Raw genomic sequence first — 14,572 nt, 5'->3', positions numbered from 1 at the left:
TTTTTTTTTTTTTTTTGAGATGGAGCCTTGCTCTGTCGCCAGGCTGGAGTGCAGTGGCGCGATCTCGGCTCACTGCAGCCTCCGCCTCCTGGGTTCAAGCGATTCTCCTGCCTCAGCCTCCCGAGTAGCTGGGACTACAGGCTCATGCCACCAAGCCCAGCTAATTTTTGTATTTTTAGTAGGGACAGGGTTTCACCATGTTGGCCAGGATGGTCTCGATCTCTTGACCTCGTGATCCGCCTGCCTTGGCCTCCCAAAGTGCTGGGATTATAGGCCCAAGCCACTGTGCCCGGCCTCTTTTTTTTTTTTTTTGAGATGGGAGTCTTGCTCTGTCTCCCAGGCTGGAGTACAGTGGCACAATCTTGGCTGACTGCAACCTTTGCCTCCCGAGTTCAAGCGATTCTCCTGCCTCAGCCTCCCAAGTAGCTGGGATTACGCTCACCACAACACCTGGCTAATTTTTGTATTTTTCGTAGAGATGGGGTTTCACCATGTTGGCCAGGCTGGTCTCGAACTCCTGACCTCAAGTGATCCACCTGCCTCAGCCTCCCAAAATGTTGGGATTACAGGCGTGAGCCACCACACCCGGCCCAAATGAACATTTCTATGGTTAGTCTTAAAAGACATTTTAATTCTTAGACAATAAGAAATTTGCTTCTATTCTGTTTCTGTTGCTGCTATAGCCAGCAGATTCTGGTCATTAGGGTTTGGGGGGTATGTTCCTTTTTTCCCCTTAGTACTTTGTGTATTTCTGTTTGATTTTTGTCACTGTGTATCTCATTTTGCAGAAGGTAAGGTAGGTAAAGCTTTTGTGACCTGACAGTAAGATATTGAGTATTTACTTTCCCCTCTTCTGTACCTATCAATAAGAAATTTAGATTGTAGAGCAGTAAATTTCTGATAATATTTTGTCAATAATTGAGACATTGCCATTTTACTTAGTTTTTAAGAAATGTATTAGTTCCATAATTTAAGTACATTTTTCTCATTGGCATATTCTAGAAATGAAATTTTTAATGATTTATTCTTCTAGATACATAAAGACTTCTGGTAACGCCACTGTTGATCACTTATCCAAGTATCTGGCTGTGAGGTTAGCTTTAGAAGAACTTCGAAGCAAAGGTGAATCAAACCAAATGAACCTTGATACAGCCAGTGAGAAGCAGTATACCATTTATATAGCAACAGCCAGTGGCCAGTTCACTGTGAGTATTTAAAATAATAGACTGTTGAAACTGGGAGCACACTGACCAACTAACTGAGTGGCAAGTGGTGGGGTAGAATCTAATAAATAATGTAAAAAACCGTAACAGTGTTAAGTGACAAGTAGTTATTCCTAAGATTTGAAAAAAAAAGATTCTGTGGACTTCCATTTTAGTTTCATTTCATTATTATTGTGGTTTGTGCAGTTTTCATAATTTTTTTCTTTCTTTTTTGTTTTAGGTATTAAATGGCTCTTTTTCTTTGGAATTGGTCAGTGAGAAATACTGGAAAGTGAACAAACCCATGGAACTTTATTACGCACCTACAAAGGAGCACAAATGAGCCTTTAAAAACCAATTCTGAGACTGAACTTTTTTATAGCCTATTTCTTTAATATTAAAGATGTACTGGCATTACTTTTATGGACAGATCTTGGATATGTTGTTCAATTTTCTTTCTGAGCCAGACTGGTTTACGCTATTCAAATCTTTTCCCCTTTATTTAAGATTTCCTTTTTGGAAGGGACTGCAATTATTCAGTATTTTTTTCTTTCCTTTAAAAAAATATATCTGAAGTTTCTTGTGTTTTTTTTTTCCCCACAAAGTGTGTTTCCACTTGGAGCACCCTTTTGACCCAGGAATTTTTCATAGTTTCTGTATTCTTATAAGATTCAGTTGGCTGTCCTTTTCCTGCTCCCCTCAAAAGATTTTTAGTCATACAGAATGTTAAATATTATGTATTCTGACTTTTTTTTTCCCCCGGAGTCTTGTATATTTATAGTTTTCTATATAAACTGTAGTATCTTCATGAAGACCCAAGGCTCAAATTTGCTGTCCTTAAAAACAATTCTCATAGGATTATTCTTTTCATGGTATTTTCTTCCATAATATCTCATTTTAAAAAGAAGTTCTTTATGAACTTAGTGTCCATTGTCATGCAATGTTTTTTTTTTTTTTCCATTCTTTTTCCCTGTAATTTTGGAATTTCTGGTCCTGGGAAGAATCAAACAAAATCTTAAGTTCTATGAGAACTTGGTTCATTGACAGATTTTGCTGAAGAAAGAAAAATTAAATTGGTAGTAAAATATAGTCTTCAAGTATACGTTTGAGAGTGCTTTTTTTTGTATTAGTTCTGCTGTCACTTCATTTCCTGTATTATATGTGATGTTTTTCCCCATTAAAATACCAGAGATAATGGAGATATTTTGCACTTTAGCCTTGATGAAAAGTACAAGATATGTTCAAAGCTTCCCTTATTTTTTTCTTATTTGTAGCCACATAAGTTTCAAGAATAACATGGCACACAGAACAATGGAAAAAAGTTTGTTTCCATTGGAAAATTATATATCATTTTGGGTTGCCACATCAGTTTATAAATTTGGCGCTCTTTTAATTACACTCTGTAGAAGGTTAATAGAGCTTGAGCCCTGCTTTAATATGTAGTGAAAGATAATTCTGTAGAAAAACGTCAGCCAGTAGGGTAAAGTCATTCTACTGTTCTTAATTTTTATATTGAGGAACAATATTGGGTGTTTGGGAGCCAGAAAGCTTTGTTGACAGATCAGAAATAAGATTGACTTGGGTGTTATATTTCATCTCTCTCCAGACTCTAGGTATATTTCCAACTTTATATATCACAGTATTTAAAAAGACATGTTTGCATTGAGAAATTAACCCTAAAGGGTTTTCAATAGGGTGTAGACCTCCAGTACCTTTGTAACTGAAGTCTGTCTAGTCATTGTAAATATTTATCTGTCAGTTTTGACAGATTGGGGCCAGCTTGATGTTTTAAATCTTCAGCCCGGTATGAAAACTTAAAGGTATATATTCAATTTTTTACCATTTTATGGAAAATATTTAAAATCTGTTTTTACAGGGTTTTTTTTTTTTTTTTTTTTTTGTAATCTGTGCCATGAAATTTGAAAACCACCAAAAATCAAGGGAACTTTTATATATTCAATTCCTTTTCTGGTGTAATGTTAAAGTTGTATAGATTATTAATGCATGCCCACTGAATATAACCCTGGTTTTGTGATAAAACTGCTTAGATTTTGTTGATGACATTAGATTAGTAGTTGCATTGAATAACTAAATTCCCATTGTGATTAACTGAAATTTTGTCTTTAAGCAGAGAGTTATTTGTGACTATAAGCTTTGTGCTTAGAGAATGTATGTGTTTTTATCTGTCAGTATGGGAGGATATAAACTGCATCATTAGTGAAATTATTGGTTGTGTAATCCTTTGTGAAATATAATTCTAGGTATTTGATAGGGTATTGAGTGTATTTTGTGTGTGTGTGGATGTGTGTTGGGGTACGGGGAGAGGCGATGCTATTGGCCATCACTACCAACCAGGGTTTCAAAAAGTATTATCTAAGTAATTTCTTTTATCACTATCTCAACTGAGGAAGAAAAGGCTCACCACAAGTGGTGTGAAGGCTTAGGGTACTTAGTTCTAAATTTTTTTATGGTAACATATACATAACCACATTTACAGTTTTAACCATTTTAAGGCATGTAATTCAGTGGGGTTAGGTACATTCACAATGTTGTGTAATGATCACCGCTGTCTACTTGTAAAACTTTTTCATCACCCCAAACAGAAACTCTGTGTGCAATTAAAGTAATGCATTTCTCTTCTTCTTAACCCCTAGCAACCTCTATTCTACTTTCTCTTTTTGAATTTGTCTATTGTAGGTGCCTCATGGCACCTGTGGAATCACACATTATTTTCAAGGTTCACGTGATAGCATGTATCAGAATTTCATTCCTATTTATGGCTGAATAATATTGTATGTATGTGCCACATTTTGTTTATCCATTCATCTGTTGATGGAGACTTTTGGTATTGTGAATAATACTGCAGTGAACATTATTATAGAAGTATATAATTGAGTTCTGCCTTCTGTTATTTTGGGTATATATGAAGGAATAGAATTACTGCATCATATGATAATTCTATGTTTAATTTTTTGAGGGACTCCAAACTGTTTTCCATAGCAGCTTCATTATTTTATATTCCTGCCACCAATGAACAAGCGTTCTGGCTTTTCCGTATCCTCTGTAACACTTGTTATTTTCTTTTCTTCTTTTTAAAATAACTATACTAATGGGTATCCTTATGATAGCTGTCTTATTGGATGTCTCCTTTCATTGTGGTTTTAGTTTGCATTTCCCTAACAGCTTGTGATGCTGAGCATCTTTTTCTGTACTTACTGGCCATTTGTGTATTTTCTGTGGAGAAATGTGTATGTGTATTCAAGTCCTTCACCCATTTTTGACTGGGTTCTGTTATTGTTGAGTTGTGGGCATTCTTTATTCTAGTTAGTAATCCATTATCAGATACATGATTTGCAAATATTTTCTCCCATTCTTTGGGTTTTCTTTTGATTCCCTTGATAGTGTCCTTTGATGTACAGAATTTTTTTATTTTGGTGAAGTCTAGTGTATCTGTCTTTTTTCTTTTGGCTATGCTATTGGTGTCATATTCAAGAAGATTGCCAAACCCAATGTCATGAAGATTTTCCTCTTTTAAGAGTTTTATAGTTTTAGCTCTTAGTCTTTGATCCATTGTGAGTTTTGTATATGGTGAAAGGTCAGTGTCCAGCTTTGTTCATTTGTATTTGGATATCCAGTTTTCTTAGCCCTTTCTCCACTGAATGATCTTGGTGCTCTTGTTCTAAATCATATGTGAGGGTTTATTTCTGGATGTTGTATTCCATTGGTCTATATGTTTGTCCTTATGCCAGTACTACACTATTTTGATTACTTTAGCTTTGTAATAAATTTTGCATTATATCATTTCTAACTCTTTGAACCTTAGGAAGACAGTATTTCCTTTGTGTACATTTGAGAAGACAAAGGCTCAGGATTCTGATTTGGATAACTAAATGTGAAGTAACTGAAATGCCAAGTGAGAAAAGGCATCTCTTAAATTCCCATTTCTATTCAGAAAAGTTTAAGTTTCCCCCAAAATAGCCTCAAAACTCCCCAAAAATCACACTCCAGTGAATTATCACTCTTGGCCTTTCTGGAACCTCACTGAAAAGCTCTTTTTCTCTGAGCGTGTCTTTGACTGGACTCAGCTCACTTTGCTTAAAAAGCTCTATCTTCATGGTGTTTGTAAAAAATAGTTCCTGCCGTTGTTTAACACAGCAGTTGCCTGAGGCATGTGGGGCTAAAAAGCAGCTGACTAAAAAGTAGGAAATGTAGAGGGCTTTGAAAAGTTCCATTATGTTCCTGGGAATCTCGAAGGCCACGCATTTGTGCAAGACTGTTGGCATGCCCAAGAAAAAAATATAAGGCACTAACCTCACCTGTAGCAGACCCTGAGGCTCTATGCCAGCAGGAAGTGAAAGGTAAGCCACAGTTGTAAACTACATGCTGGAGTTTTGAAGGCATATCCCAGACAGAGCACTTTAGCAAGACAGAGACTTACTGGTTCAAAGCATTTAAGGAAATCTGTCTAGTTATTAGCTGACCACTAAGCTAATGAAGCAGACTTCAGTGGTCACAGCAGAGAATGCAAACATTACAGAGTTAGTCAAAAGAAGGCCACTAAACCAGCAAACACAACAAACCCTGGGGACCTAAAGGGATTCTGATTTCCAGAGTTGCCACATTGTATTACAGTCGTCCCCCATTATCCAGTTTTGCCTTCGTGGTTTGTTACCCATGGTCAACTGCACTCTGAAAATACTAGATGGAAAATCCCGGAAATAACTCATAAGTTTTAAACTGTACACCGTTCTGAGTAGCCTGAGGAAATCTTGTGCCATTCCGCTTGGGACATGAATTATCCCCATGTCCAGCATATCTTTGCTGTATATGCTACTCGTCCATTAGTCACTTAGTACCTGTTAACGGTTACCAGATTGATTGTCATGGTATTGCAGTGTTTGTGTTCATTTTACTTAATGGCCCCACATTGCAAGGGTAGTGATGTTGACAATTTGGATATACCAAAGAGAAGCCATAAACTGCTTCCTTTAAGTGAAAAGGTAAGAGTTCTTGACTTAATAAGGAAAGAAAAAATAAATTATGCTGAATTTGCTAAGATCTATGACAAGAACAAAGCTTTTTTCTATGTCAAAGTTGAGACAGATCTCATGAAATTGTGAACAGTATATTATGATTGTATATTATTAGTTGTTGATCTCTTACCATGCCTAATTTATAAACTTTACCATATATGTAGGTGTAGGAAAAAAGAAGTACAGGGTTTGGTACAGCCTGTGGATTCAAGGATCCACGGCGGGGTGGGGGGATCTTAGAACATATCCTCAAGGATAAAGGGGGGACTATTTTAAAAGCCTAGTTTTCAACAGAAAATTACAAGACCTATAAAGAAACAGAAGTGTCTGTGAGGAAGTCCAGATGTTGGACTAATTAGACAAATACTTTGTCAGCTTTTAAAAACATGTTCAGAGAACTAAAAACCATGTCTGAACTAAATATGAGAGGAATGTCTCACCAAATAAATATCAATAAATTACGAACAAACCAAATGGAAATGTGGATTGAAAGATAAAAGAATTATAATTTAAAATTCACTAGAGTCTCAACAGTGGATTTGAACTGGTAGAAGAAATAACTTGAAGACAGGCCAATTGAGAATATCCTGTCTAAAAAACGAGTGAAAAAGAGTGGAACCTCAGAGACATGTAGGACACCATCAATTGTACTAGCACCCAGAATTGGAGTTCCAGAAGGAGAGGAGGGAAAGGGGCAGAAAGTGTATATTTGAAGAAATAATTGCCAAAAGCTTTAAAAATTTGATGAAAAACATTACCTGCACATTTAAAAAGCTTAATGAACTACCATTTAAATTCAAAGAGATCCACAAAACTAAGAGTACTATGAACAGTATGAGAAAATCAATTCATAAACAAGGGGTCCTAAATAAGATTAACAGCTCACTTCTCACAGCTATCACAGAGGCCAGGATGCAGTGAATGACATTCCCAAGTACTGAAAGAAAAAAATAGTCAAGAAATCTGTATCAGTAAAATTATTCCACAAAAACGGAGAAATTAGTAAGACATGCCCATATAAACAAAAACAAAGACTATCACTAGCAAACCTTAACCACAAGAAATACTAATGGGAGTTCTTTAGGCTGAAATGAAAGATTAGATAGTAACATGAATCCACACAAAGCAATAGCACTGGAAAAGGTAACTGAATAGTTAAATATAAAAGACAGTATAAATGTGTTAGCTCAGGCTGCTATAACAAGGTATAGACCAGACAGCTTAAACAACAGATACTTTCTTCTCATTCTGAAAGCATGGAGGCTAGAAAGAAGTTGCAGAATATTTTCCAGGTGCTGAAAGATAACTGCTAATCCAGGTACCTTAGCAAAAGTATCCTTCAGTAATGAAGGGGGAAGAATTTGCTGCCGGCAGACCTGCCCAAAAAAGAATGGCTAAAGGAAATTCTATAAACAGGAAGGACATGATAATAGAAGGAACTCTGGAACATGATTAGAGAGAAAGGACGCAATGAGAAAAAAAAAATGACTAAGTTGAATACACCCTCCTCCTAAGTTATCTAAATGTTGCTTGATGGCTGAAGTAAAAGTTATGCCATTGATGTGGCTCAAAATGTCTGTAGAGTTAATATTTAATGATTATAAACAGGAATAGTTAAAGGGAGGTAGGTTTTCTATACTTCACTTGAATTGGTAAAATCAGTAGACTGAAAAGTTATTTTTATATAATAGAGCAACCACTAAAAGTGGTTTTATAGTGTTTACAGAGAGATACACTCTAGAAGTATAATTCTGAAAAATGTTCAAGTAACACAGGCAGAAAATGAAAAACAATACAAGTACAAAACCAATAAAAGCCCACTTAAGCCCTAATATATCAATAATTACATGAAATGTAAATAGTCTAAATATACCAATTAAAAGATTGGGAGATTAGTTCAAAAACATGACCCAGCTGAGGCTGGGCACGGTGGCTCACTCCTGTAATCCCAGCACTTTGGGAGGCTGAGGCAGGTGGATCACGAGGTCAGGAGATTGAGACCATCCTGGCTAACATGGTGAAACTCTGTCTCCAATAAAAATACAAAAACATTAGCCAGGCGTGTTGGCGGGTGCCTGTAGTCCCAGCTACTCGGGAGGCTGAGGCAGGAGAATGGCATGAACCCGGGAGGTGGAGCTTGCAGTGAGCTGAGATCTCGCCACTGCACTCCAGCCTGGGTGACAGAGCGAGACTCCATCTCAAAAAAAAAGCAAAAACATAAGCTAACACAACACACCTGATACTAAAAAGGTAATTTACATAGCCCTCTAGTATTAAGGAAATTGAATTCACAAATTAGTAACTCCTCAAAGAAACCTTCAAGCTCCAATGATTTCACTGGAGAATTCTGCCAAACGTTTAAAGAGGAATTAATGCCAATTCTACACAATCTCTTTCTAAATATAGGGGAGGAGGGAACACTAACCAATTTATTTCATGAAGTTATTATTGCCCTAAACCAAAACCAGACAGTTAAGAAAATCACAGATCTGCATTTTTGATGAATATAGACTAAAAATCCAAAAAAAAATTGGTGAGTAGAATTCAATAATATATACAAAGAATTATATATTATGACTTGGAGTTTATTCCAGATGCAAGGCAGTTTCAGTATTCAAAATTCAATTAATCTACCATATTAAGAGGCTAAAAAACAAAATCACAAATCAATTGATGCAGAAAAAGCAGCTGATGAAATTCAACACCCAGTCACGGTTTATAAAACTCTCAGAGGCCTGGCATGGTGGCTCATACCTGTAATCCCAGCACTTTGGGAGGCCCAGGCGGGTGGATTGCTCAAGCCCAGGAGTTTGACCAGCCTGGGCAACATGGGGAAACCCTGTCTCTACAAAAATCAGCTGGGTGTGGTGGCACGCACCTCTAGTCAGTCCCAGCTGCTTGAGAGGCTGAGGTGGGAGGATCACCCAAGACTAGGAGGTTGAGGCTGCAGTGAACCCTGACTGCACCACTGCACTTCAGCCTGGGTGACATAGTGAGACCCTGTCTCAATAAAAACAAACAAAAAAACAACTTTCAGAACATTAGGAATAGAGGGCAACTTCAACTTGACAAGCAGCATCTACAAAAAAAATTCTATAGCTAACATTTAATTGTGAAACACTTCAGTTCTCCCTGTGATTGTGAACAAGTATGCTCTCATTACTTATTCAACATGGAAATTCTAAACAAGAGAAGAAAGAAAAAAAGAAAATGCATACAGATCAAAAAGGAAAAGCTGAAACTATCCCTATTTGCAGATGGCATGATTGTCTACATATAAAATCTTCAGAAATTTGTAGAAACACTTTTAGAACTAATAAGTAAATTCAGCAAGGTTGAAAGATACTAGATAAACATAGAAAAAATAGTATTTCTATATATTAGTGATTAACACATGGACACTGAAATTTTAAAATATCACTTATAAATTTTTTTTTAAAAAAAGACTTCTTTGTAAATATACAAGTAAAAAAAAAAGAAAGTAGCTTTTAGCCCAGGAATGCAAGGTTGGTTCAACAAACAAGTCAACTGATGTAATCTACCAATAAAGTACAAAACTGACATAATCATCCATTACAGATCCAGAAAAAGCATTTGAAAAAAAACTTCAGCCTTTTATGATTAAAAAAAAACTCAACAGTATAGGAATAAAAGGAAACATATTTTAAAAAGGGACATTTAAGAAAAAACCAGCTAATTTCATACTTAATGGATGAATGTTTACATCCTATCTTAATTTTCTAAGGTTTTCATAAATTATTCCAAACTTGGTGGCTTAAAGTTATTCTCACAGTTCTGAAGGCCAGAAATCTGAAATCGAGGTGTCAGTAGGGTTGATTTCTTCTGGAAGCTGTGAGAGAGAATCCATTCCATTATAGTGTCCTAGCTTCTTGTGGCTGCTGGCAATTTTTGGCATTCCTTAACTTTTGGATGCATCACTCCAGTCTTTGCCTCCATCTATTTTTTTTGTTTTTTTTTTTTAGATGGAGTGTTGTTCTATCACTCAGGCTGGAGTGCAGTGGCATAATCTCAGCTCACTGCGGCCTCTGCCTCCCAGGTTCAAGCGATTCTCCTGCCTCAGCCTCCCAAGTAGTTGAGACTACAGGCATGTACCACCATGCCCAACTAATTTTTTGTACTTTTAGTAGAGATGGGGTTTCACCATGTTGGCCAGGCTGGTCTCAAACTCCTGACCTCAGGCGATCCACCAGCCTCAGCCTCCCAAAGTGCTGGGATTACAGGCATGAGCCACCACGCCCAGACTTTGCCTCTATCTTCACATGGCCTTCCCCTCTGTGTCTATGTCTTCTTTTCTGTCTAAGGACACCTGTCATTTAGGATTTAAGACCCACCTTAATCCAGGATGATTTCATCTCAAGATCCTTAATTACATTTGCAAAGACCCTTATTCCAAATAAGGTCACATTCTGAAGTCTGGGTAGACATGTCTTTTGAGGGCCACTATTCAATTCATTATAGTACACTCTCAGATCCCTCAACATTCAGGTCTGTCCCACATGCAAAATACCTTACTTCAATCCAACATCCCCCTGAATCAACCTATTCCAGCATCAACCTGTACATCTAATACCTCTTGTAAATATTTTTAACTCAAAAAGTCCCAAATCTTATCTAAATCAGGTATGGGTGATACTCTGGGTATGATCCATCCTAGAGCATAATTCCTTTCTAGCTGTAGACCTGTGGACTAGAAAACCAACTATCTGCTCCCTAAATACAATGGTGGGACAAGCACTGGATAGCCAATCCCATTCCAAAAGGGAGAAGGAGGAATGAATAAAGGTATCACAGATCCTAAACAAGTTCAAAACCCAGCAGAGAAAATCCCATTAGGTTTGAAAGCTTGAGAATTACCCTCTGCAGCTTAATCCTCTGCTCTCCAGAATCAGTGTTCCACACTCTGGGTCCATGGAGGCTCCTTTGGCTCTCCAGAGGGGCCACCTCTCTGCCCTCTGCTTCTGCACCTGTGCCTCTGCTTTTGGAGTCATTCTTTTTTTCTCTCAAAAGGTAGCACATGTTTGCAGTTGAGTAGCCCTATCAGCCTGTTCCTGCCTGTAGAATTTTGAGAATCTAACAACCTTTTTTCATTTTGTATAGTCTCAGTCTCTTTCATTCTAAGCCAGCAATGTTTCTGCTGCTATAACATTCTCAAAATCCTTGTCTATCTCCCATGTCTCATCCCATGGAGGTCCATGCCATTAGACAAGAGAGATCTTGTCTTGATAGATAGACCTATCTATCTCTTGACAGATCCTTCCTGGATAACCCCATCTCTATTCCTGGCTTTTGCTAAGACAGTTGATTACATCCATGAGTCACACACCTAATCTCTTCAGCAACAGGTTGTCCAGTCAGTCCCTTGGCCCTCTTTCCACAGCATGCCTTTCCAACAGTAGATTTGTTACTTAGCATCCTCTGCAATCAGGATAGGATGAGACTCTTGAAAATCATCAAGTGCTGGTTGCTTTTTGCTTAATAACCTCTTCAATTTATCTCTTTCCTCTCACATTTTACTCTAAGCAGCAAGGAGAAATCAGGCTGCGCCTTCAACACTTGTTACTTGAAAATCTCAGTTAAATATCCAAGTTCATAGCTTATAAGTTCGTTTTTACCCAACAGTAAAACATAACTTAGTGGGTTTTTCTGGTTTTGTTTTGTTTTGAGACGGAGTCTCGCTCTGTCACCCAGGCTAGAGTGCAGTGGTGTGATCTCAGCTCACTGCAACCTCCGCCTCCTGGGTTCAAGCAATTCTCCTGCCTCTGCCTCCCAAGTAGCTGGGACTACAGGTGCACATCGCCACGCCTGGCTAATTTTTTGTATTTTAGTAGAGACGGGGTTTCACCGTGTTGCCCAGGCTGGTCTTGAACTCCTGAGCTCAGGCAATCTGCCCGCCTTGGCCTCCCAAAGTGCTGGGATTACAGACGTAAGCCACCGCACCCCACCTTGTTTTTTTGTTGTTGTTGTTTTGTTTTTTTAAGAGGGTCTCACTATGGTCCCTCTTAACTATAACTATTGTGCAGTAGCTATTCACACGCATGATCATGGCATGTTAGAGCCTCAAACTCCTGGGCTCAAGTGATCCTCCTGCCTTAGTCTTCTGAGTAGCTGGGACTACAGGTGCACACCATCATGCCCCACTAATTTAGCCAAGTTTTATGCCACTTTATATCAAGGATTGCCTTTTCTCCAGTTTCCAATATTATGTTCTTCATCAAAGACCTCACCAGAAGCACTTATTAATGTTCATATTTCTACCAACATTCTGTTCATGAGAATATATTTATTCTCCAAGATAAAAAGCTTTCTATGACATGTACCTCACTTCCTTTTTAGCCCTCTCAAGAGTCACATTTAACATCCATATTTCTTCCAATTTTTTCTGTCTTCAAGGCAATCTAGGCAGGAATTCAAGACCAGCCTGGGCAACATAGTGAGACCCTGTCTCTACAAAAAATAAAAAATTTAGCCATATATGGTGGTGCACACCTATAGTTTTAGCTACTCAGGGGGCTGAGCTGGGAGGATCCCTTGAGGCCAGGAGTTCCGTGCTGCAGCGAATTATGATTGCACCACTACACACCAGGCTGGGTGACAAAGTGAGCCCCTGTCTCTTAAAGAACAAAAACAAAACTCAAAGTGGATTCAAGACTTAAGACCTGAAACTATAAAACTGAACTGAACTACCTGAAACTGTAAAACTAGTAAAAATAAAACACAGGGAAAAGTTTCTTGACATTGCTCTGGGCAATGATTTTTTTTTATATGACCTCAAAAGCACAGGCAACAAAAGTGAAAATAGACAAATGTGATTGCATCAAACTAAAATGCTTCTGATACAGCAAAGGAAACAATCCACAGAGTGAAAAGACAACCTAAAGAATGGGAGAAAATATCTGCAAACCACACATCTAATAAGGAGTTAATATCCAAAACATATAAGGAATTCAAAAAACTCAACAGCAAGAAAACAATCTGATTAAAAAATGGGCAAAGGACTTGGATAGACATTTCTCAAAAGAATACATACAAGTGGACAATAGGTATACGAAAAAATGCTGAGTATTACTAATCATCAGGGAACTGCAAATTACAATGAGATATTATCACCTCACATTTGTTAGAATGGCTATTGTGCAAAAAGACAGGAGATACATATTGGCAAGGGTATGGAGAAGCGGGAACCCTTGTACACTGTTGGTGGGAATGTAAATTAGTATAACCCTTATGGAAAACAATATGGAGGTTCCCTACAAAATAACAATAAAGCTGAGTTTGGTGGCTCATGCCTGTAATCTCGGAACTTTGGGAGGCAGGAGGGGTGCTTGAGGCCAGAAGTTCGAGGTAACAGTGAATCATGATTGTGCCCCTTCATCCCAGCCTGGATGACAGAGCGAGACCCTATCTCTAACAAAACTATATGATCCAGCAACCTCACTCTTGGTATTTATCCAAAGGAAATGAAATCATTCTGTCAAAGAGATATCCGCACTCCCATGTTTATTGCAGCCACTCCCATGTTTGTTGCAGCATTATTCACAATAACCAAGATATGGAATCAACATAAGTGTCCCCTGATGGATGACTGGATTAAGAAAATGTGGTGTATATATACAACAGAACACTCTTCAGCCTTTTGAAAGGGGAATTCTGTCATTTGTGACAACATGGATGAAACTGAAGAATATTATGCTAAGTGAAATAGGCCAGACATAAACAAATACTGCATGTTCTCACTTACATGTGAAATATAAAACAGTCAAACTCATAGAATCAGAAGAATAGTGGTTGCCTGGGGCTAGGGGTTTGGGCATAGAGTGGGATTGGGAGATGTTGTCTAAGGGTTTAATTAAAAAAACTTTTTAAAAAACAATGAAAGATGAAAAGATGAAAGAGGAGATAATGCAATGCCATGGACTAAATGTTTGTGTTCCCGCAAATTTGTATGTTAAAAATCTAAGCTCCAATGTGACAATATTTGGAGTTAGGGGCCTCTGGGAGGTGATTACACATTGTATATACATGTATCAAAATATCCCATGTACCCCCAAAATATGTACAATTATATCAATTTAAAAATACAAAATAACCCTAACAGAAGTACTAGAATGTAATGTGAAATGTATCTCTTAAGTAATAAAGGCCAGGTGTGGTGGCTCACCCCTATAATCCTAGCATTTTGGGAGGCCGTAGAGTCAGGAAGATTGCTTGAGCCCAGGAGTTCAAGACCAGCCTAGGCAACATAGGGACACCTCATCTCTACAAAAAATTTAAAAATTAGCCAAGTGTGGTGACTCATGCCTGTGGTCCCAGCTACTC

At 37.8% G+C, this 14,572-nt stretch overlaps 1 protein-coding gene across 5 annotated transcripts in view; it reads left to right on the top strand.

Annotated features, from left to right (window-relative positions):
* RNF2 (ring finger protein 2) overlaps positions 1 to 3,425 on the top strand; it is a 58,369-nt gene extending 54,944 nt beyond the window's left edge. For all 5 annotated transcript variants that reach the window (XM_063794763.1, XM_514057.8, XM_003308638.6 and 2 more), the window contains 2 exons: positions 1,034 to 1,205; positions 1,444 to 3,425. In XM_063794763.1, the coding sequence (XP_063650833.1) occupies positions 1,034 to 1,205; positions 1,444 to 1,545 (274 nt within the window). In that variant the 3' untranslated portion in view covers positions 1,546 to 3,425. The remainder of the gene's footprint in view (positions 1 to 1,033; positions 1,206 to 1,443) is intronic.
* Positions 3,426 to 14,572: the final 11,147 nt, after the last annotated feature.

Source organism: Pan troglodytes, chromosome 1 (genome assembly GCF_028858775.2).
Source record: "Pan troglodytes isolate AG18354 chromosome 1, NHGRI_mPanTro3-v2.0_pri, whole genome shotgun sequence".
Taxonomy (NCBI): domain Eukaryota; kingdom Metazoa; phylum Chordata; class Mammalia; order Primates; family Hominidae; genus Pan; species Pan troglodytes.
Note: the sequence above shows the minus strand (reverse complement) of the source record. Positions and strands in the feature narration are given on the sequence as shown.